This window comes from Gobius niger (assembly GCF_951799975.1).
Source record: "Gobius niger genome assembly, chromosome: 12".
Classification (NCBI taxonomy): domain Eukaryota; kingdom Metazoa; phylum Chordata; class Actinopteri; order Gobiiformes; family Gobiidae; genus Gobius; species Gobius niger.
Genome location: NC_136863.1, coordinates 6,881,535 through 6,905,056, shown reverse-complemented (window position 1 = coordinate 6,905,056; position 23,522 = coordinate 6,881,535). Strand labels below are relative to the sequence as shown.

Below are 23,522 nucleotides of genomic sequence, written 5' to 3'. Positions count from 1 at the left end.
CGCTCGAATGTTGTAAAATACTACTGTCCTTGATGAGGGAATGACGTTAAAACATGCATGATAGATCCATTTTTACAAAGCAGCCAATTCCAACTGGTAACCTTGTTTGATACACAAAGAGATAATGAAATTATATCGTATCAAATTCGCTTCCACAGTCATCCATTATCAAGCCTACATCGAGGATTTGCTCCAATGATACGATCCTGTCTAACTAGACCTCTCCGATCTCAACATTCAGGATGCCAGTTGTCCCTAGAGTTGCTGAAAAGAGCACCATTGGAGGAAAGGCCTTTTTCCAACCAAGCTCCTTCACTGTGGCACCGTCTCCAGCTTTCATCTGGAAGGTCTGTTGCAATCTTTTAAATCGAGGCTTTTTGACACTGTCTATGGTTAAATCTACTTTAAAGGTGCTACTTTTTGGTAGCTCACAGTTGATTTATGTAAAGTCTTTTGTAAAGGCTTTGTTAATTGTTACTATTATGTCACATAATAGACATACTGACATAAAAGTGTTATATGAATAAATATTGAATACTGATCTTTTCAAAGGCAGTCATGTCATTCAATACAAACAGAAGAGGAGACTATTTAGCCACTGATGTACAGGGTATTGTCTCCGCCTAACTGTCATTGACGCTCAAGCATTCTCTAAGCACACAATAGCTCCCTGTTCTTCTTGTCATCTGCCTCGCACATGTCTCTTTAGTCACAAAAGCTACATCGATCAATAGTCTATTACAGTGGTGCTCAACCTGGAAGTAGGACCGCCATGGGGATCGCGAGATGATTTCAGATCTTATGGAAGACCTTTTTTCTATGTCGTTTGGATGGAAAATGTGGCCTGTGGTGGATATATTCTCCTGACTAAAGTCCTGACTAAAAGAGGAACAACTCTATTAAATAAAGGAACCAAAGAAGCCGTTTTTACCTTTCCGCGGGGGTTTGGACTGACTGGACACCACTGTGGACAAATCTGTTGGTAAACCCACGTACACCCCGCCATAGTTTCTGCACAACAACAAAGAGAAGAGCAAAGTTAGGTGTCAGATGGATGATTCTCTAGTATCAAGTCAAACTGCTGGACCTTAAAATGGTCTAGCGCTCCATATTTCTTCATTTTTGCATCATCATCTCCACTTGATCACTTTTTAGAATTAAACGTTAGGTAACTAAGGTAACAAAGCGATGAATGCAACGTTTTTTTCATCAAATCCATCCTTCCAGTGTGCCCACAGAAGTCAAGGCTAAATTTTTGAGTCTTTCTCCACTCATCACCTAACAAATTTTCATTTTCCACATTGTTGCTTCATGAATGGTTAAAGCAAGTCGTGCTTTGAAAAGGGACACAAAGTAAGTTGGTGGGAGAGAGTGGAGAAAAGGGGAAGCCAGGGAAACAAACAGCAAAATAACACATGAGAACAAAAATACACCCGTCAGACCAGAAAAAGTTCACAATCTCTAACATTTGCATAGACTGGCTTTGGCCTTGATATCAGCACGCGTTTGCAGTGTTTCAATAAGCTTCTGCAATGTCAAAAGAGTTATTTCCATCCAGTGTTGCATTCATTTTTCACCAAGATCTTGTATTGACGATGGGAGAGTGTGACAACTGAGCAAAGCCTCATCCAGCACACCCTAAAGGTTGTCAATGGGGTTAAGATCTGGACTCTGTGGTGGCCAATCCATGTGTGAGTATGATCTCAAGCTCCCTGAACCTCAGGGAAGAAGAAATCCATGGTGGAATAACCTGGTCCTTCAGGATGTTCAGCTGATCTCATTCTTTTGGGCCCATTGTGTTGCTGAATCTAGACCTGACCAACTTCAGCAACCTCAGATCTGAACAGTTAGTTAAATGCACGTGACAGGCAGTGGAAAATTGTTTTTAAAGATTAATTTATGTGACTCACCGTCTCTTCTCATCATCTCCAGAAATGTCCTCTGCCCTGGTGAGAGATCACACATGCGTATTATTCAATTACACTCTTAACTTATGGAGAAATGACTTTGGGTCGGAGACGAGGTGCACGCTGGTGTTCTCATTCATTCAGATACAGTGGGGTGCGAAAGTTTAATCATGTGAATAATGAAGGGGAAGATGAAATGAGCTCCAAAAGGCATGAGGACTACTTCAACATTTATTTAAAAACTGCTGGCATACCATTAGTCCTACCAATGCCACAATTTGGGAATTTGATGCCGAAAAACACAAATATGGAATGTACTAACACTGAACCTGCATTGCTCATTAGAGATGAGTTCACACAGTTGCCATATCCTATTTCTTACAGTCTTGAAGTGATTGCTCCTCATTGATCATCCTGAAGACCTGCGTTCTAGATTTTGTATCATAAATATTAACCATAAACCAGGTCGAAGCAGGTGCATTTTGACAGTTTGATTCTGAAGTGCCCTGTCCTCAATGTAAATCTATGGGTTTCAGAAATGCTTTGATGTTACATGAACCCAACCAAATATAGTCTCTACATTCCTGTATGAGGTTTGAGCACTGGATACATTTCTCTTCTACAGAAACAGCCACAATCACCAATCATCTTCTCCTCTGTGTCGCTTTGACCTTTTCTCTCTATATAAATAAGCCAGCGCCATGTAAAAAGAAACCGCTTGTGTTCTGCTGACAGGGCACCTACAGCTTTCAAAAAAGACAGATTTGTGTGTTGATTTTTATTTTAACATCATAGACTTCTCTCCTCTTTCTCTCTCTTATCTCTCTCCACTGTCTTTTCTCTCCTTCCCCTCTTTCTCCTCTCCCCGGTTATGAGGCACATCCCTCCTGGAGGACTGCGTGTCCCTGTGAAATTAACTGGGAAGGCCTTTTGGAAGAGTCGAGTGCCTGATTGTCTCTGTGAACTTGAGTCCAGCCCGTTGTCTTACAGGGGGAGGCCTCTGGTGGTCAACACTCTCCTCCTGTTTGTGGGAGGGCACTGCATCACCGACCTGCAGCTGGTGGACTTCTTTTTGGGCAGCTTCCACTGGCTGAGGGCAGCTGTTCTTCACCTGCCTGTGGATGGTTTTGATAGATCTCTCCAGGCTGTGCAAGGCCTGCTCTATGGCCCACAGCCCCTTTGGACAGAGATGGCGGCCATCTTGCTCTGTGGAGTAGGGGGTCTGGACTATCATAAACATCTGTTCTTGGACCGAAACGTTGTATATTTGACAGGCACTACAGCTTCCTATCGCTCTGTACTGTCGGTCTCATTAGACGAGCCGTATGGCCATGCAGGAGAAGAGCTGCTCTTCTACAACCCCGTGGTCAGGAGTGATGTTCTGCACTCTGCTTAGGGAAGTTTGTGGCTGCAGGGGTGATCAGGCTGACCTGAGGATTGTTAGAGGCTGGAAGAGTGCTGCTCAGCTGAGCCAGGAGATGGGGATAAGTTCTCAGCATGTGATGGAGAGGCTGCTGTAGGAGGTCCTGGGGGCTTTTAGTGTCAGTCCACCTGTCCACCATTGGCTCTCCCCTCCTCTGTCAGTAGGAGGACAGCAAGGAACGGCTGGAACCCTTCTGTCATTCCTGATTGTGTCAACAATGGCCACAGTGGCAAACAAGGATCTGTACATGACAGCTACAGTTCGCCACAGAGCCGAGCTGGCTGCCACCTCAGAATCAAGGTGGTCAGGTGTGTTGGCCTCGGGGTCGTCTCCCAGAGGCAGCCAGAGGTCCTTGTACCGCTCTTGTACCCGGGAGTGGTGCATGGGGTCATAGCAACAAACAAGTGGCCCACTTTGACCCGAGGTCCGACAGCGACTGTTCCTTCTGCAAAGTATAAGAAGAAACACCGGAGCAGCTGTGGCTGTCCTGCCCTCGCCTCACTTCCCTGTTCACACTCCTGAAGGACTGGATGGAGCACAACCAGAGAACTGTTCATCTATGGCCCTAAGTTCTCTGTAGCACAGTGGAGGAAAGTGGGTCCAATGAACAACATCCTAGGTCAGGCACAAAAAGGGAATCTGGATGAGCAGAAGGAACAAAATTGCTGGTTCTGGATGCACAGATCTAGGGTGGCGTTTTGGTACAGGTCTTTGGTGGGGAGCTGGGGGACTTTGAGGGACTGGACAGTTGTTAGTTCTAATGATGTTTTAATGAGCTGTAGGAAATTGATAATAAATACATGTGAATAGTCAAAAGTCTCCTCTCCCTCGCCTCTGTCTCTCCCTCTCTGTCTCTCTATCTCTTCTCTCTCTCCTCTCAAATATCTGCTATGCTGTTTTACAGAGCTGTGACTCGCTTTAGCTCTATCCACTGTCAGCTCTCATGGGACATGTGGCGTGCTGTGCCTCGTTGGTTAACAAGGAGCCAACAACACGCAAACATGTCACTGAGAAGCATTCAGGCACCTAATGATTTTAAACATTTTTCCTTTTTGTTAATGTTTAACTGCAGATAAAACGCAAAGAGTTAAATACTGTGTTCTGTGTTGCTTCTACCTGTAATGTTTATGAGCTCTTTTTTTTTTTACTTGATTGGGAGGATTTAAATCAAGCAGGTAGATCCAGATTATTTTAATTACTTTGAGATGTTTCTGACTCGTTTCAATACATTTTGTCCTTGTTTCAAGCCATTTTCTTTGCCAATGGGGTAAGAACATGGGACTTATCTCATTGGCAGTTTTACTTTCTTATTTCAAGTGAGATTTACCTCAGAACTAGTCGTAAACGTCCTCTAAAGAGCAAAGTAAACTTGGTCAGATCAGGAAAAAAGTCAAAATGAGTGAAAACTGCTCAAAGCAAGTAACATTTTCTCAATTCAAGACATTTAAGCCAATGCTTGATATTTACTTTTTGCACAATCTTAGTACGACTTTAGACAATAGACATTTCATTTTTAACCATACCGGTCTGAACCACTTGGACAAGTTGAGAGTGACTCAGATCCACTAATGTATTAAGAAAATCACAAACTCTTTCTTTTGGCGCATAACATTGGAGTTTTCCTTTGTAGAGAAGGGTTTTAATCAGTCGCCTTTTGTTGTTGCGACACAGATCAAAACAAAAACGATACAGGCATGATCATGAGAATGGGATTGAGCCTCGCCAACCTCTTCTACTTTCTTTTCTAAAAAACTGAGCCCCTGGGACCACACTCACCAGCAAGTTTTTTATTTCGATCCAAGTAAAGAAGCAAATCCTAACCATTTCATTCTCAAGAGTTTTGTGGTTTTACTTAGTGATAAGTCAGAAGATGGCATTAGCCCCATTTCGACATGAGAACGGAGCAGTTTGAAGGTGTTTCCACAGCCAAACGTGAAACGCTCCGATCCCAAAGGGGGGTCCAAACCGCTCCAGTCCCAGACCACTTCAGCCATGGGGTCTGGAGCGGTTTGCAAACTAGTACGGTTTGAGGGGAAAGGGGAGGGGGGCTTGTCACCTCTCTGATTGGTCAGGCCAATAGTCAGCTTGCATATTCAAAGTTTCTTTCTCTTCATAAGGTTCTATCATGACGGGTTCTTTTTTCTCAATAACTGTTCCTCTGGCCCTTGAAAACTGTTCAAACACTAGAGCGCTCTGTCCCTCCTAATGGTCAAAGTTTGCATGTACAAAGGTGTTTTGGTGCAGGAATAAAGCTCAGTGATATCAGGCTGTGGTTGTTGCCTGTCACATGAATATGAATGTCCTTGACCACTCCCATAACGACCCAGACCACTTTACCCTAAAGACACTTAAAACACAAACTTGCGGGTGCTGCCCCCCCTAAATGAACTGGTCTGAAGTGAACCGAACTGGTCTAGTGCTGTGGAAATGGGGCTTATGTTTCACAGTTTTCAGACTAATTTTTTAAATCTCTGTACTCCATGTTTGCTTTGATATCCAGAGACCATGCATTTCTCTGATGGAAACTGTCAATCGTGCCCACTGCCCGTCAAAACCTCTTTCTAACACTGGGTCCTTGTCATGTTTGCTCAAAATAGGAAAAGTGTGCAGTTTGGCTGGGATGAGTCAATATCCTAGGCAGAAGAATCCATTTGAAAGATTTCAGGGTAGACATTGTGGAGCCACTGTGGCAAATCTAATGCTTCACTTCGCCCGGTCTGTGACCAGAACATTCATTTCAAAAACGACTCTTGAGTACCTTCTGTACGATTGGTGAACATGCAATAATTGTCCAATTCGGAAGCTCATTTGCTCAGCTGAATGTTATACAACTCCAATTTGCCAATGTACAAGTATAATCTTCTCTCTAATATTTGAAGCAACAATGGTCTTTCTTCATTATATTTGATTAGAACATTTCCATCTACCTTCGCACCAGCTCGGTAATGTCAAACAGACCATCTTTTTCCAAGAAATACTTTCAAAACCCTCCGTCTTGGCAAACTGTGTCTGCGGACCAGCTGAAAGAGAAATAAATTACAGGCGGAAACTGCAAGAAGAGATCTATTTTTGATGGCTTTCCCTCCAACCGTCCCTCTTGTTATTGGATGGTGAACATGTGGCTCTCAGACTCGCATGCAAATCAGGGTTTCGACAGAAAGGTGAGCTCACAGATGTGCTAAAAACTGTGTTTGTTCCTGTTTCTAAATGAGAGACGCCCACTTGCACATTAAGCCATTTTCTGAGCGCCGCGTTTGTGTGAGTGACATGTGGACTGAATTAAACTGGGCAGGACAGAGCAGTGGGCGTATCTCAAAATGGTTGGTGACAATCAACAATTACTATAGTGCTGATGTTATTTTGGTCCGCACAATTAATTACATATAAATTTGATATTTGAAGGGTGGCAATTAGGAAGTAGCAAGGAATTTAGTTTAGGCAGCGTAATATTCTCTCCAAAGACCAAAATATCCAATCACTTGAGATTTTATTAAGGGGAGACACTACAGGCAAAACAATTTTTTTCAGGTTTTGGGCCAAATTGGTCTCTGAACATACAAGCTTTCACCCGGAAACAAAAAATATACCTAATCTTCACAATGACATGTTTAAATATTGCGCTGATTCAATGTTTGCCCATAGACTTATATGGGACAATGCAATTTCAAGGGCCTTTTTCTCAAAACACATGTTTCCGTCATTGTGGCGACACTATGTCCACGTCAGTAGGACCTAAAGACTTCACATTTTCCAGCCTTGGACTGAACAATATTTGGAAGATTTTTTCAGAGGGATTTTTTTATTATCTAATCCCTAGCCTGATTTATTGAGTTTTGAATGTCAAAAAATGATTTTTTTTAAAAACTAAACAAGAAATCCAAAATCCCCTGTGAAAAAGTTTCGTTAGCTCATTTATCAATAGAATGAAACCATAAATTTGAATGTAGCTCTATCCATTTGTCGCCGAAAAGATGTGAAATTTGGGTCATTTTTAGGCATAAAACACCTTGTTCTTATATGAAAAGGTAAAATGCAACTTCCAATGTATTTTTTCCCCTCACATTTATGCCAGTAATCTACAGCAAAAGTTTCAAATTGATATCTGTAAAAAAAAAGATTGTTCCCTATTCACCTGCAGTGTCTCGCCTTAGAGGAATAGGCCACCGTTTTTACAAACTGAGATATGTTCTTACCTAACCTTAGCTGTGTTAATATATCCCCGTCTGGTCTTTGTCCGTGCGCTCTGTCACGCAAACGGAGCACATACGCAGCCTCTCCCACATGTCTTAAGGTGCATACACACCAAACTGGGTGTTTAAGTAAAGAAACACTGAAGTGTGTCGTTGTAAAAGTCCCAGAGCTGCAGTAGCTCCGGTTCACAATGAAGCTCCATGACTTGTTTTCATTTTTTTTTTTTTTTCTTGGCTGGCAAATAATCTGCCCCGGCTCAGCTACAACGTACGTCACTGTTGGTGAAAGCTCCTGATTGGTCGACACTCGCAAATTTCTCAAAAAAGTTCAACATTTCCCAACTCTAGTGTGGGCCGCGGTGGACGCCCTGAAGGCGCGTCAAAAGCTAACCACGCGCGGAAAGCTTCAAAACGCGCTGCAAAGGAGGCGCGTGACTCGCTGCGGGATATTTTGACGCTCCCTGAGGCGCGTCCTCCATGTATTTTCACGCTTTGCCGCGTTTGGTGTGAACGCACCTATATAGCTCCAATATAGCGCCTCACAATATAGTCCCCCTTTTTATCTGCTTATAAAATCGACATGTTACATTTCTGTGTAAATATACTTCGCATGAAATCACTTCATGTAACTTTATTTAAATAGGGAACTCGTGGAAGAGCTTGGTAGCTTCTATCGTGAGCTTTTTTGGAGCTATATGACATGTGGGAGAGGCTGCGTATGTGCTCCGTTTGCGTGACAGAGCGCACGGACAAAGACCAGACGGGGATATATTAACACGTCTAAGGTTAGGTAAGAACATATCTCAGTATGTAAAAACGGTTGCCTATTCCTTTAAGCATAAAACTGACCCTTTACAGCTCAGGGGTTCTTGGACATGATGGACAGATAATGAAAGATGACAACAATCCTATTATTCAGATGTCTTCCGTATGGACATATTTGACAGATAACCTGCTGCTCTCCCAAAAAACCCGTTCCATGGGAGAAATGCTTCTGTGATGTGGATCCCAGAGGCAAAAAGAAAGTAGGAGGGACAAGAGATGTTTGCAAATAAGTATATAGCAAGTATATAGTAGAAAATGTCTAGTACTTACACATCCTTGGAGGCTTCGGCAGGCCCTGAAAAGCAAAGAGTAGGATTAAGTGCATCTTATCTCTGAAAAGAAGCAGATTGTAGCACAAAAAGATGTAAGCCGCCATTGTTCAGTTTCCTTCAGCAGCAGCACAATCAATTCTTTACTTTTGTATGGAGGTACACAAAAGAAAACACAACGTAAAAAAAATAACTTGTCTCATAATTCTTTTACCCAACTCTTGAGTGATTTTGAAACATTTTTCTCGCATGCTTGTAAAACACCACCTCATAACGCACCAAGTTTGAAATCGACCTCATTGTCCCACATGGGTCAAAAATCAGTGAGATCAGACCCTAGTTTTCAATGTCGAGTCATAAAGCAACACACTAGAATCATATACAGTGTATAGATGGGAGCAATATCTACTTGACTGAGATGGCTAGCGCTCCCTTTGGGTGAAAAAAGCAGCTCACAAACATCTTATTTGTTTTGTTTATTTATCGATTTTGAAAAGGAAGCCATGGAAGTGATCTGTTCGCTGCTTCGGGTGATTCACAGAGAAGACTTTTTCAACTGAGAAGCGGAAACTCACTGTGCTCATTCCTTCAACTTATCAGTAACATTTACTTACAAAACTTTTTCGCTGGTTGCTTCACAATGTCATGACAGCTTCAGCTTTAAAGGGACTATACAGAGTTGAAAAATGTTAAAATTAAGTATTTTCCTCCCCCTACATGTTCCAACAAAGGTGTAGAATGAGCTCAGACCTGTTCACCGCAACTGCTTCTAAAATCCTGCACTGTCACTCAAAAAGGTGTTAAATTTGAAGTGCCGTCATGCACGAGCTCAAGAAGGTGCAGATACAGGTATGACCTGAGGTGGCAGTAGTGAGTATAAAATGGCTAACTTGCATCTAGCCCCTTTAAGTTTGTCCCTTTTATATTGTTATTAAACTTAAAGCAGAACTAAGTAACTTGTTTACCTTAATAAATCCTTTTCATAGTCCCTCTGGGGGTAATACACGTGTTATTGGGGTGATGATCATCTCCCCCTGGCCATAAAACCACAATTTCAACTTCGCTGCCTCCGGGTAAGAGCCACCAATACACACTAATGGAATCACTAATGGAGTAAAAACGACGCAACATGCTACGACACCTGCAGTGGCGCTTATGGCCTCTAGGGGCAAGAGCTACCTGGTACTGCTTTAACTGAATGTAGTTTTGTTTCTTGTGAGAGAAAATGGTTGATAGCTGCCATCGCTACCGTTAACATGCGTTTTAAAACCCAGATCTGACACTGAGCTCCTTAAATAAGTCTGTTTATTTACAGATTAAAACTTCACAAAGGTCATAGTACATGGCCACCAGGTGGGGCAATTTTCCCAATAATGAGCCCTGACATGGCCTTGACAGGTAATAGCAGTCTACACGCTAGCGCATATAAATTTCCATACATATTAAAATGGCTCTCGATCGTCTTCTGACAGTGAATTGACGTGACTATAAGCAAGAACGGCCATTTTCCTGTGGATCTGGCTTGGAATATATTATCCCCAGAACGAGAAATGATCCCTGTTCTCTAGGCTACCCACTAATGTCATTTTTAGCTCTTGTTATTATCCAAAGGGGGTGCGGACTCAGCTTAAGTTCCCAGATGTTGCTCCTATCAGGTATACAGGTATACAGTGTTTGTCGAAGACGTTTTTACAAATATCCAGTAAGTCTGATTTTTCATACAAACAGCAGAGGGGGAAATAAAGAAGAGGCTCCACGACTATAGGCTACTTTAAGATCAGTGAGTTACAGCGCTCAAAGCAAAAAGTGTTACAACTGACCCTGATCTCCCCTAATCGAATCTCAGTTGGTGGTTCCTGGGGATTCTGACCTTGACGTTCGGTTTGTGCACCTGTTCTCGCGCAGCTTAACCCAGGTTGAGTATTACAGAACCTGTCCCGGGGACCGCCACAGCCACATTTTGTCTGTGAAATTCATCCTGTATATCTCACAGTATCCAAACCAGCAGATCGAACGTTAATAGACCACAGAAGCGGCGGCAAAATAGGAGTAAAGCAGCCTCGGGGTCTAGAGTTAACAGAGTTTAAAAGGGCTTTAGTTCATGTGTGAAACCAAACCACTGAAGTGCAGAGCGAGGGCAGGCTGTTCTTAGATCATGACTTATCAGCGTTTTACTTGGTTTAGGCAAGAATATTTGGAGAACAACCGCTGATTCTTCATTGAACCACACGCCAAAGCACAGGATATGCTTTTAAACAACACCCATTTTACTGGAGTTGCTCTAGTCGCCTATGCTTTATTGAAGGGTTTCAGCACGGGACAAAACAATGTGAACAATCAAGTGCCCTTCTGTACAAAAATAAATCATAATCTGGTTTAGTGATATGTATTTAGATCTCTGCTTCTACAGGTACAGCATTGAAGGATGGGTCAAATGCAGAGAACACATTACCCTATGGGGATCAATACAAGTACCTTTAATATGTATTCGATTTGTCTACTTTGGGAGCCAGTGCAATAGACAACCATTTACAGTACCTTCTGTTTCAGTGCTTCACTTTTATAAACCCTGCTCTATAATGATAACTTGAATTCTCTCCCATTGCAAAATGCACTAAATGATATATGGAACTGACAGGAGTTGTTAAAAAAAAAAAAGGCACAATAGCTGGTGTGAAGTGGTTGTAAAGTTAACAAAAGGACACATTTCATAAGCTGCTCTTCTGTCGGCTCCTTTTCATTCACACTGCATTCACATACAGCTACAGTATATATAGTAGTTTTTGTCAGGGTTAGGCAAATTTGCTTGGTGCAGGGCCGAGTTTCTTCATTTTAAAAAGGACCAAACCTGCCAATTTTAGCCTAAAGTAAAACACCACTTTGATACATGATATATGACCTAATTGGAATTGTTTAAGTAATTAACAGTATTATTAACATTTTTAGAGTAATTGAACTGCTTGTTTGTGTAATTATACTTCTCAAAATAATCTTGGGGGCCAGAGGTTCAATGATGGAGGGCCGGATTTGGGCCCCAGGCAGGACGTTGCCTACCCCTGGTTTATGTTTATGTCACACAAGGAGCCATGATTTCAGTCAGCTCTGGCAGGTAATGGTCAGAGAGATTATATGAATTATTAAAAGAGAATCAAGGGGCGGACAAAACTGCTTGGCGGGCCGGGTTCAGCCCGCGGGCCGCCGTTTGTCCACCTCTGCTCTACATTAAATATCTCTCTTCTCCGTCCACCTAATCGACTTGCATCAGTTGAAAGCATTTATGTTAGCTATTTATGAATAAAATTATTGGTCAGAAGTTTGTAAACCGTCTAAATAGTGACAATAACAGCATATTCTGTTCAAAATATCATGTTTAAATCAGACATTTACTCGCCCTAAAGTTCTTGCTGAACTGTTTCGCCGATCTAAGTCAGCTCATGTTTATCTTTTCAATATTAAATGTCCCATTCTGTGCAGCATTTTATGACATAAAGGGTTGTCTATCCCAGCTGAAGCTGCAGTCTGCTGACATGACAGAGGGTGCTTTGAATGTGGTCGTACAAAACCCCCATTCATCTCCACATCTGCACAAGGCCGGGGATGAGCAGTGCGAGAAAACACGCTCCGAAGAGGACCATTTTGACTTTGATAAGGTTTTCTAAGAAAAAAGCCGAATGTGACTCAACTCCGCGATGATTCATTCTGCAATTACCCTACATTAGAAAGAAGTGCTGCCATGCTTTTCGTAAGCATTTGGAAAGGTTGTTTCCTGGTTGTTGCACTGGAGAAATATTCCAGCCTTTTTATGACGCATACTGTATAGGAAATAATTAACCTGATCGATTGTTGAACATACTGTAATTGTCTTGTCCAGATATGTGTGAAAACGGACCATTGTGCGCTGTGTGTCTATGTTAAGCTGTTTTATGTCTCGTGAACAATGAAGTTAGCTGTTTTTTCTTTACCATTGACAGTTTTGCTCTCGGAGGGTTGAGAAATGTACTTAGAAGGTCATCCCTACGAAGAATTGGGATGTAGAAATGGAAGTGAAAAGGAGTTTCAACCATACATGTGCCCCTTCATTGTGCCTACATAAAAAATGAGAATAAAATCTGGTATAATAGCTTTAAAAGAATGATCATATTGTAACTCATTATAATAAAAAGCAAGTATTTCTTTCGAACATTTCATCGACTGGATCGAGTTGGTTGAATTGAGGATGAGAGAGTTTGAATTAGACCTCCAGCTTGTGTGTTTAATTAGTATGACCTTCAGACTACAAAAGCTGAAAACGGCTGATTTCACTTCCTGATCGTCTTAACAAGCTATAATAAGCCCCTCCCACCCCTCCTCCTCTTGGATGTAATAACGGCCAATAACGTAATAATACTGTATTTGCCGATAATGTAATAATTATTGTGTTATTGGTCTGACAAGATGAAAAATGTACACAAGTGCAATAACTTCAGCCAACAATGTAATAATACATCCATCTGACTTTATTTTTATTTATTTATTTATTTATTTATACAGGCTAAGTCTCACTGGACTGACCACTGGACTTTTTTTTTTCTTTTTCTAAACACACACATTTTAAGGGCATTACAGAACCTTTGGTGGGGGGGAATTGATATTTGTGAGTAATTGACCTTTTTGTGACCCCATGTCTGTGTGAGTGGTCAGCATGGTTACTTCCAATCACAGCCTCTGCATCGCTCCAGGGTCAGTTGTTGCTCTCTTAAAACAATTGATCCTGGAACATTAGAGGCCACTGTGATGGAAAGCAAAGGCGCCATGCGGACCACTGGGTCACTTACAGGTCAAACAGTCACTAATAATTTTTTATTTTATTTTATTATTCGCCTGTTATTACGTTATTGGTTCCTATACATCCCTTGTATTGGCTGTTGAGCTGTTTCAGTACACTGCAAAAAGCAATTTACTAGATTAGTTTAGATGTCTCAATTTGAGCATAAAAATCTAAATTGTAGTTGTTTTGACTAGGTAAGATGTTGTTGGGCATTTGTCCTAGATTATTTCACTTGTTTTAATGTTTTACTCCTATTGTTTTTATTTTTTCTTGTGCAGCACTTTGGAAACTCTTGTTTATGAAATGTGCTATAGAAATAAAGTTGGATTGGATTGGATTGTTCTGAGATGTTTCTGACTCGTTTCAATACATTTCGTCCTCATTTCAGGTCATTTTCTTTGCCAATGGGGTAAGAAAATTGGTCTTATCTCATTGGCAATTGTACTTTCTTATTTCAAGCAAGATTTACCTTTCCTCAAACAAGCAAAGTAAACTTGGTCCGGTCAGGAAAAATGTCTAAATTCGGGAAAACCGCTCAAAACAAGATACATTTCCTCAGTTCAAGTCATTTAAGACAATGCTTGACATTTACTTTTTGCAGTGTAGGACTATGGGGGGGGGGGATCATTTCCTGGATACGTAGGACCTCAGGAGGATCTTGCTGCAAGAACAGACGCTGGTGGAGATTCAAAGATTACTCAAAGATGCACAAGTGGGTCCAGGTATGTTTTTGATTTGAGAGATCTATAAAGTCCCGCCTTTAACACCTTTGAGCCAGTTTGTGTTTTTTTTCTTTTCTATGCAAAGTTACAGAGCTCAAAGCATCCACATTTTTTAATGCAAGCAACAAATTGTGCGGTTGCATTCTTTGCTGCCCCCCTTCCTACGTTTGAACTATAGACCCTTTATAATGTAGAGCGATCACATGAACGCCACACTTAGATTTGTGTCAGCTGCTGCGGACAGGCAGGAGACGAGCTGCAGCCATGACTGATCAGCCTGACCCTGAGCAGCGGAGAAACATCAACAAAACATAAAAAAAGCATTTACCATGTCCTTCTGAACTCTGCTCAATGTTCAGTCCAGACAGAGCAGCATTTTACAAAAGCTCCTGACTCCTGACAACATGTTAATGAAGTTTAAGCTCTTGGTCTTTTTATGATAATGTATTCATGTTTCATCTAGATTCAGTCCAATAAACTAATTTTAGTTTCTGTCTTGTTTCGCTCGTCAACTTTAGGAGACTTAAAGGGGCTAGATGCAAGTTAAGCAGTTTATGCTCACTACTGTCACCTCAGGTCGTATGTGTAACTGCACCTTCTATATTTAGCTCGTGCATGACGTCGGACCCGAAGTAACACCGATTTTAGTGACAGTGCAGGATTTTAGAGGCAGTTGTGGTGAACAGGTCTGAGCTCATTCTACACATTAGGACATGGCTGGAACATGTAGGGGGAGGAAAATACTTGGTTTTAGCATTTTTAAACTCCGCATAGTCCCTGTAACAGTGAAAACCGTTATAGACCAGCTATAGATACAACAAACACGTGAGACTCATGCATTTAAACACGCCACGCCAGATTGTCGCCGAATGAATGAATGAATGAACATTTATTGTCTCTCTTGGGGAAATTTGTTCTGGGCACATAGTGCAGATGCAGCTGACAAAGAACACATGAGACAGAACAAAAAACAACAATTAGTGCAAAATGTATATACAATTGATAATAAAGTTTCGAAGTGAATAGATATCGTATCATATTGTGACCTCGACGACCTGGTCCGCATGCACAGCTTCTGGCGTTCGGGACATGGAACGTCACCTCACTGGGGGGGAAGGAGCCAGAGCTTGTGCGGGAGGTTGAGAGATACCGACTAGATATAGTCGGGCTCACCTCCACGCACAGCTTGGGTTCCGGATCCCAACTCCTGGAGAGAGGCTGGACTCTCCATTTTTCTGGAGTTGCCCGCGGGGAGAGGCGGCGGGCTGGGGTGGGTTTGCTCATATCCCCCCAGCTCAGCCGCCACGTGTTGGAGTTCACCCCGGTGGACGAGAGGGTCGCGTCCCTACGCCTTCGGGTCGGGGACAGGTCTCTCACCGTTGTTTCGGCCTACGGGCCCAACATCGGTGCAGAGTACCCGGCCTTCTTGGAGTCCCTGGGAGGGGTACTAGATAGTGCTCCGACTGGGGACTCCATTGTTCTGCTGGGGGACTTCAACGCCCACGTGGGTAACGACAGTGAGACCTGGGAGGGGGTGATTGGGAAGAACGGCCTCCCCGATCTGAACCCGAGTGGTGTTCTGTTATTGGACTTCTGTGCTAGTCACAGTTTGTCCATAACGAACACCATGTTCGAGCACAAGGGTGTCCATAAGTGCACGTGGCACCAGGACACCCTAGGCAGGAGGTCGATGATCGACTTTGTAGTTGTGTCGTCTGACCTCCGGCCGCGTGTCTCGGACACTCGGGCGAAGAGAGGGGCTGAGCTGTCAACTGATCACCACCTGGTGGTGAGCTGGATCCGCTGGCAGGGGAGGAAGCCGGTCAGACCTGGCGGGCCCAAGCGTGTTGTGAGGGTCTGCTGGGAACGACTGGCGGATCCCTCTGTCAGTGTGGTCTTCAACTCCCACCTCCGGAAGAGCTTCACCCAGATTCCGGGGGAGGCGGGGGACATGGAGTCAGAGTGGACTCTGTTCTCCTCCTCCATTGTCGATGCGGCTGCTCGTAGTTGTGGCCGTAAGGTCTCTGGTGCCTGTCGCGGCGGCAATCCCCGAACCCGGTGGTGGCGCCCGGAAGTAAGGGATGCCGTCAAGCTGAAGAAGGAGTCCTACCTGGCCTTGTTGGCTTGTGGGACTCCTGAGGCAGCTGAGAGGTACCGGCAGGCCAAGCGTGCTGCGGCTCGTGCGGTCGCGGAGGCTAAAACTCGGGTCTGGGAGGAGTTCGGGGAGGCCATGGAGGAAGACTATCGGTCGGCCTCGAAGAGATTCTGGCAAACCATCCGGCGCCTCAGGAGGGGGAAGCAGTGCTTCACCAACACTGTGTACAGTGCGGGTGGGGGGCTGCTGACCTCGACTGGGGATGTCGTCGGGCGGTGGAAGGAGTACTTCGAGGACCTCCTCAATCCCGTCGTCACGTCTTCCAATGAGGAAGCAGAGGCTGAGGACTCGGAGGTGGGCTCGCCCATCACCGGGGCTGAAGTCACCAAGGTGGTGAGAAAGCTCCTTGGTGGCAAGGCTCCGGGGGTGGATGAGATTCGCCCTGAGTACCTTAAGTCTCTGGATGTTGTAGGACTGTCTTGGCTGACACGTCTCTGCAACATCGCGTGGCGGTCGGGGACAGTGCCCCTGGATTGGCAGACCGGGGTGGTGGTCCCTCTCTTTAAAAAGGGGGATCGGAGGGTGTGTTCCAATTACAGAGGAATCACCCTCCTTAGCCTCCCCGGAAAGGTCTATTCCGGGGTGCTGGAGAGGAGGATCCGGCCGATAGTTGAACCTCGGATCCAGGAGGAACAATGCGGTTTTCGTCCTGGTCGTGGCACACTGGACCAACTCTATACCCTTCATCGGGTACTCGAGGGTTCGTGGGAGTTCGCCCAACCAGTCCACATGTGTTTTGTGGATCTGGAGAAAGCGTTCGACCGCGTCCCTCGTGGTGCCCTGTGGGGGGTGCTCCGGGAGTATGGGGTCCGGGGCCCTCTGCTAAGGGCTGTCCGTTCCCTGTATGACCGCAGCAGGAGCTTGGTTCGCATTGCCGGCAGTAAGTCAGACCTGTTCCCGGTGCGTGTTGGTCTCCGCCAGGGCTGCCCTTTGTCACCGGTTCTGTTCATTACTTTTATGGACAGAATTTCTAGGCGCAGCCAGGGGCCGGAGGGTGTCCGGTTTGGGAGCCTCAGGATCTCATCTCTGCTGTTTGCGGACGATGTTGTTCTGATGGCTTCAACGAACCAGGACCTTCAGCACGCACTGGGGCGGTTTGCAGCCGAGTGTGTAGCGGCTGGGATGAGGATCAGCACCTCCAAATCCGAGGCCATGGTTCTCCACCGGAAAAAGGTGGCTTCCCCTCTTCGGGTCGGTGGGGAGTCCTTGCCTCAAGTGGAGGAGTTCAAGTATCTCGGGGTCTTGTTCACGAGTGGGGGACGGATGGAGCGTGAGATCGATAGACGGATCGGTGCGGCGTCAGCAGTGTTGCGGTCGCTGTATCGGTCTGTCGTGGTGAAGAGGGAGCTGAGTCGGAGGGCAAAGCTCTCGATTTACCGATCGATCTACGTTCCCACCCTCACCTATGGTCATGAGATTTGGGTCATGACCGAAAGGACAAGATCGCGAATACAAGCGGCCGAAATGAGTTTCCTTCGCAGGGTGGCTGGGCGCACCCTCCGAGATCGGGTGAGGAGCTCAGTTACCCGGGAGGAGCTCGGAGTAGAGTCGCTGCTCCTTCACGTCGAAAGGAGCCAGCTGAGGTGGCTCGGGCATCTGTTTCGGATGCCTCCTGGTCGCCTCCCGCGGGAGGTGTTCCAGGCATGTCCTAGTGGGACAAGGCCTCGTGGAAGGCCCAGGACACGGTGGTGGGACTATGTCTCCGAGCTGGCCTGGTGTCGCCTCGGGGTCCCCCCAGAACAGCTGGAGGAGGTGTGTGTGGATCGGGAAGTTTGGGCATCTCTGCTGAGACGCTGCCCCCGCAACCCGGCCCCGGATAAAGCGGAAGAAAATGGATGGATGGATGGATGGATTGTGACCTATGAATCAGGATAAGGCAGTACACACCCCAAGAAAGGCCCTATCCCATATCCCCTTATTGACCTTGATATGTCCATGTACATTCCTGGAGTGTGATACTTTTTGTCCAACCCAAAGACCTTCCAAGTCTAAAGAGAGACTCGGTACAGCATTGATTAATGTTTACCTCATAGACAGTGTCTGTGGAGGCACCCTACAGACACTTGTGAGCAGTAATCACCTTGATTCAAGTGTCTCTCTGGAGTATAAGCTAATTCAATCAAAAAGAGTGGGAGACAGGGAGGGAGGGGCGGAGAGATAGATAGATAGATAGATAGATAGATAGATAGATAGATAGATAGATAGATGGATGGATGGATGGATGGATGGATGGATGGATGGATGGATGGATGGATGGATGGATGGATGGATGGATGGATGGATGGATGGATGGATGGATGGATGGATGGATGGATGGATGGATGGATGGATGGATGGAAGGAAGGAAGGAAGGAAGGAAGGAAGGAAGGAAGGAAGGAAGGAAGAATGAAAGAACGAAATGAAGGAAATGAAGAAAGAAAGGAAGGAACGAAGAAAGGAAGAAAGGGAGAAAGTAATAAAGAAAGAGGAAAGAAAGGAAGGAAGGAAGGAAGCAAGGAAGAAAGGGAAGATAGGAAGGAGGGAGGAAAGAAAAAAGAAAGGGAGGGAGGGAGGGAGGGAGGAAAGAAAGAACGAAAGAAAGGAAAAAAGAAAGAAAGAAGAAAGGAAGGAAGGAAGGAAGGAAGGAAGGAAGGAAGGAAGGAAGGAAGGAAAGAAAGAAAGAAAGAAAGAAAGAAAGAAAGAAAGAAAGAAAGAAAGAAAGAAAGAAAGAAAGAAAGAAAGAAAGAAAGAAAGAAAGAAAGAAAGAAAGAAAGAAAGAAAGAAAGAAAGAAAAGTGAGAGCAGGGATATTTTTCTAGCACCAACACACTGCTGAATTCAAATGTAATTGTTGACTTAGTGTCCTTGTGGACACTTGGCAGCGGACGTGTCTCATTCAATCATTAAAAAAAACAATAATCTGCAGTAATTTTATTTTCATTTCAAAGAAGTCAATGTGCTGTGGCTGAAATCACATCGATTGGTTGAGCTGCACAGCCTTAAATCTGTGTGAAGCGAGAGCCCTGACGGGTGAATTATAGGGCAAAACTATTGATCCACCAAATCCACATTATCTGTTGTGAGTCATGTTGAAGGAGAAGGCCATATTATAATGGAAAAGAGAGGTGGAACACGACACTCAAATGACCCTAAATCAAACAACAAATAAACAAAAAGACGACATGATATCGACAGAAAAGCATGTCTCAGGATTTGTGGGGGTCTTTCTCCATAACGATGACGAAGCGATGTTTCTGCAAACCAAACACCAAACATCTCGAAATGTCCACCTAATTTCATCAATACAGAAGATAGATAGATAGATAGATAGATAGATAGATAGATAGATAGATAGATAGATAGATAGATAGATAGATAGATAGATAGATAGATAGAAAGAAAGAAAGAAAGAAAGAAAGAAGAAGAAAGAAAGAAAGAAAGAATGAAAGAAGAAAGAAAGAAAGAGAGAAGAAAGAAAGAAAGAAAGAAAAGAAAGAAAAGAAAGAAAGGAAGGGGAGAAAGAGAGAAAGAAAGAAAGAAAGAAAGAAAGAATGAAATAAAGGAAGAAAAAAGGAAATGAAGAAAGAAAGGAAGGAAGGAAGGAAGGAAGGGAGAAAGAGATAAAGAAGAAAGAAAGAAAGAAAGAAAGGAAGGAAGGGGAGAAAGAAAGAAAGAAAGAAAGAAAGAAAAAAAAGAAAGAAAGAAAGAAAGGAAGGAAGGAAGGAAGGAAGGAAGGAAGGAAGAAAAAGGAAATAAAGAAAGAAAGGAAGGAAGGAATGAAGAAAGGAAGGAAGGAAGAAAAGGGAAATGAAGACAGAAAGGAAGGAATGAAGAAAGGAAGGAAGGAAGGAAGGATGGAAGGAAGGAAGGAAGAAAAAGGAAATGAAGAAAGGAAGGAAAGAAGGAAGGAGGGAAGGAAGGAAGGAAGGGAGAAAGGAAGAAAGAAAGGAAGAAAGGAAGAAAGAAAAAATGAAGAAAGAAAGGAAGGAAGGAAGAAAAAGGAAATGAAGAAAGAAAGGAAGGAAGGAAGAATGAAAGGAAGAAAGAAAGAAATGAAGAAAGAAAGAAAGAAAGAAAGAAAGGAAGGAATCAAGAAAGGAAGGAAGGAAGGAAGGAAGGAGACAATTTTTCATCATTTGTAATGTTTTTTCTATTTTTTCCCTATTTTTCCCACTTTTTAAAAAACATTATTTCCACTTTTTTCTTATCATTTTCCCCCCACATTTCTTGACATTGGAGATAAACTCCATATTGCAAATGTGTATATCTTCCAAACAGCAAATTTGACATTATCTTCTAGAAGACACTGTAGGACACTTTTCACTAGCAGTTTAAAGGGCTTCCCATGATGCACTTTTACAAATCAGACGCTGCCTTGAGGACACTGATGAGTGATGTGGGCTTGACTACAACATACCACAAACTGATCAAAACAGAGCATCCATTTCTGCCTGTAGCTCATCCACAGCTACTATATGTCAAACGGAACCGCCTTTATAGACCTTCAATGTCAACACACGCTCTGACCGAAGAATGATCCACTTCCACTTCCTAAAACACCACAGCCACACACGGGGGAAAAACCTCGTCATCGCTGAGACTCATGAATGAAACAAAAGCCACTCTTTGATATTTTGTGATGAACCCGTTTGTAATCGCGGGGTTGCCCCTGAACGCACGCTCATTTAAATTCCACACACACTCTCCACGCTTCTCTCAGCGGCGACTGGCATCAGGGGCAGTCCCATAACGCCGTGCATTCTCACATAAAACACAAAAAACGTGAATGTGAATAAGCATCTCACCGCCTCCCGATGTGCTGGTGGCTGAGGAGTTGCCACAACCCATGGCGCCTCGAAGCAGCCACTGTCAAAGCTGGGGGGAGAGTCAGTGGTGGACGGGGGATCCGGACCCCATATCATCACACGGGGAAGACAGAAAAAATAGGTCCTCGGAACATGGGTGGGAGGGGTTGGAGGGGTGGGGGGTGGTGTGGTGGGGGGATTGGGCGAGCTGCAGGTGCTGGGGAAACTCCTGTCAGAGGCTCCTCGCTCCTCTGCTGGCTGCAGCTCCGACCCCGACGTCGCCGCGGTGTGAGCAGGAGAGCTCGGAGTGAAGGGGAGGCACGGGGAGGCAGGGTTTATATGCACGAACACATTCACAGGAGAGGGAGGGAGGGAGAGAGAGAGAGAGAGAGAGAGAGAGAGGGGAGAGAGAGAGGGAGAGGGGAGGGAGAGAGAGAGAGGGGAGAGAGAGGGAGAGGGGAGAGAGAGGGGAGAGAGAGGGGAGAGAGGGAGAGAGAGAGAGAGAGAGGGGGGAGGGAGGGAGAGGGGAGAGAGAGAGAATGAGAGAGAGAGAGAGAAGAGAGAGAGGGGAGAGAGGAGAGGGAGAGAGAGAGAGGGGAGAGAGAGAGGAGAGAGAGGGCGAGAGAGAGGAGAGAGAAAGAGAGAGAGAGAGGGGAGAGAGAATGAGAGAGAGAGAGGAGAGAGAGAATGAGAGAGAGAGAGAGAGAGAGAGAGAATGAGAGAGAGAGAGAGGAGAGAGAGAATGAGAGAGAGAGAGGGGAGGGAGAGAGAGGGAGAGAGAGAGAGAGGGGAGAGAGAGAGAGGAGAGAGAGAATGAGAAAGAGAGAGAGGGGAGGGAGAGAGGGAGAGAGAGAGGGGAGAGAGAGGGAGAGAGAGAGAGAGAGAGAGGGGAGAGAGGGAGAGAAGAGAGAGGGGAGAGAGAGAGAATGAGAGAGAGAGAGAGAAGAGAGAGAGGGGAGAGAGAGAGAGAGGAGAGGGAGAGAGAGAGAGGAGAGGGAGAGAGAGAGGGGGGAGAGAGAGAGAGAGGGGAGAGAGAGAGAGGAGAGAGAAAGAGAGAGAGAGGGGGGAGAGAGAATGAGAGAGAGAGAGAGGAGAGAGAATGAGAGAGAGAGAGGGGAGAGAGAGAATGAGAGAGAGAGAGGGGAGAGAGAATGAGAGAGAGAGAGAGGAGAGAGAGGGGCAGAGAGAATGAGAGAGAGAGAGGGGAGAGAGAATGAGAGAGAGAGGGGAGAGAGAATGAGAGAGAGAGAGAGAGAGAGGAGAGAGAGGGGGAGAGAGAGAATGAGAGAGAGAGAGGGGAGGGAGAGAGAGGGAGAAGAGAGAGGAGAGAGAAAGAGAGAGAGAGAGGGGAGAGAGAATGAGAGAGAGAGAGGAGAGAGAGAATGAGAGAGAGAGAGGGGAGAGAGAGAATGAGAGAGAGAGAGGGGAGGGAGAGAGAGGGAGAAGAGAGAGAGAGGGGAGAGAGAGAGAGAGAGAGAGAGACAGGGGGGAGAGAGAGATGCTGGGACTCACATGATTTGCTCTTTTCTCCTCCCTGACACTGTTGCCCGGGAAACGGAGGGGGGGAGAGGAGGCGGGGGGGAGGGGGTAAGGGAGCCAATGGGAAGCTTCTCGTTTTCATGTAAAATTGAAAGTGGAGGGAAATTACTGTATGGGGAGGATAAAAGTGCTCGGTTTAGCCGGCTATTTCTGTTTGTTCCCGGTTCTGACCTGTATGTATTAAGTTGGTAATGGTGAAGTAGGTCAGCTGGTTCAGTCTGGGTCAGGAGTATCACGTAGGCCAGTGTAAAACTGCTTTATATGGCTCTCTGAAGGTAGGGGATGTAAAAGCTCTGTTCAAATCCCACATTGTTTTTTGCAAATAAGGATTTCTCTACAATAACAAAGGTTTTTTACAGAGGGCCGATTTTCATCATTGCCAAAACACTGAGGGCCGAACCTCACTAAAGTGAAGAACCATTTTCTATAAATGCCAATGTTTTACATGAGTGGTTCTAAAGTGGTCCGGCTCCGAGACCCGCCATTACCTTAACGACAAGCTGAGACCCAAATAAAACTGTCATTTGTCATGTATTTACATGACAATGGCTTATGACTAAGCCGTAGATTTGCTTTTAAGACTGAAATTATGATCAAAACACCTCAATAATACTAATTTTAACAAACTCCAGTGTGTTTCCGTGTAGTTTCAGATGGAAAATATATTTAAAAATTCCTTATTGCTGGGTTGCAGGTTCTAGAATATGATGGTGTCACCGGACCCAGCGGGAGGAGCCAGTTTTTCCAATTAACAGCATTACACTTTCACAAGTCCTAGCTTAGCTGACTAATGTTATTAACTGTATCTTTTAATCTGTATTGACTGTATCTTTTATCTAACTGACTAGTTGTTCATGAACTCCTGCTGTGCTTCCTCATGTTGCCTCCTGCATTCTCACTTA

General features: G+C 44.6%; 1 protein-coding gene across 1 annotated transcript; it reads right to left on the bottom strand.

Moving 5' to 3' along the window:
• Positions 1 to 884: 884 nt before the first annotated feature.
• c25h12orf75 (chromosome 25 C12orf75 homolog) lies at positions 885 to 21,218 on the bottom strand. Its single transcript, XM_079567166.1, has 4 exons — positions 21,082 to 21,218; positions 8,616 to 8,640; positions 1,911 to 1,946; positions 885 to 1,011 (listed from the first exon to the last, which is right to left on the bottom strand). Exons 1-4 carry the CDS (start codon positions 21,122 to 21,124, stop codon positions 900 to 902), a joined length of 216 nt encoding a protein of 71 aa, XP_079423292.1. The 5' UTR covers positions 21,125 to 21,218; the 3' UTR covers positions 885 to 899.
• Between the last annotated feature and the right edge of the window lie 2,304 nt (positions 21,219 to 23,522).

Bases quoted from the DNA above. Each gene is read 5' to 3' on its own strand.
- c25h12orf75 (XM_079567166.1), bottom strand. From the start codon at position 21,124: ATGGGTTGTGGCAACTCCTCAGCCACCAGCACATCGGGAGGCG. The intron at 8,641-21,081 runs GTGAGATGCTTA...TTTGCTTTTCAG, and splicing joins CACCAGCACATCGGGAGGCG to GGCCTGCCGAAGCCTCCAAG. The intron at 1,012-1,910 runs GTGAGTCACATA...GTTGTTGTGCAG, and splicing joins GGAGATGATGAGAAGAGACG to AAACTATGGCGGGGTGTACG.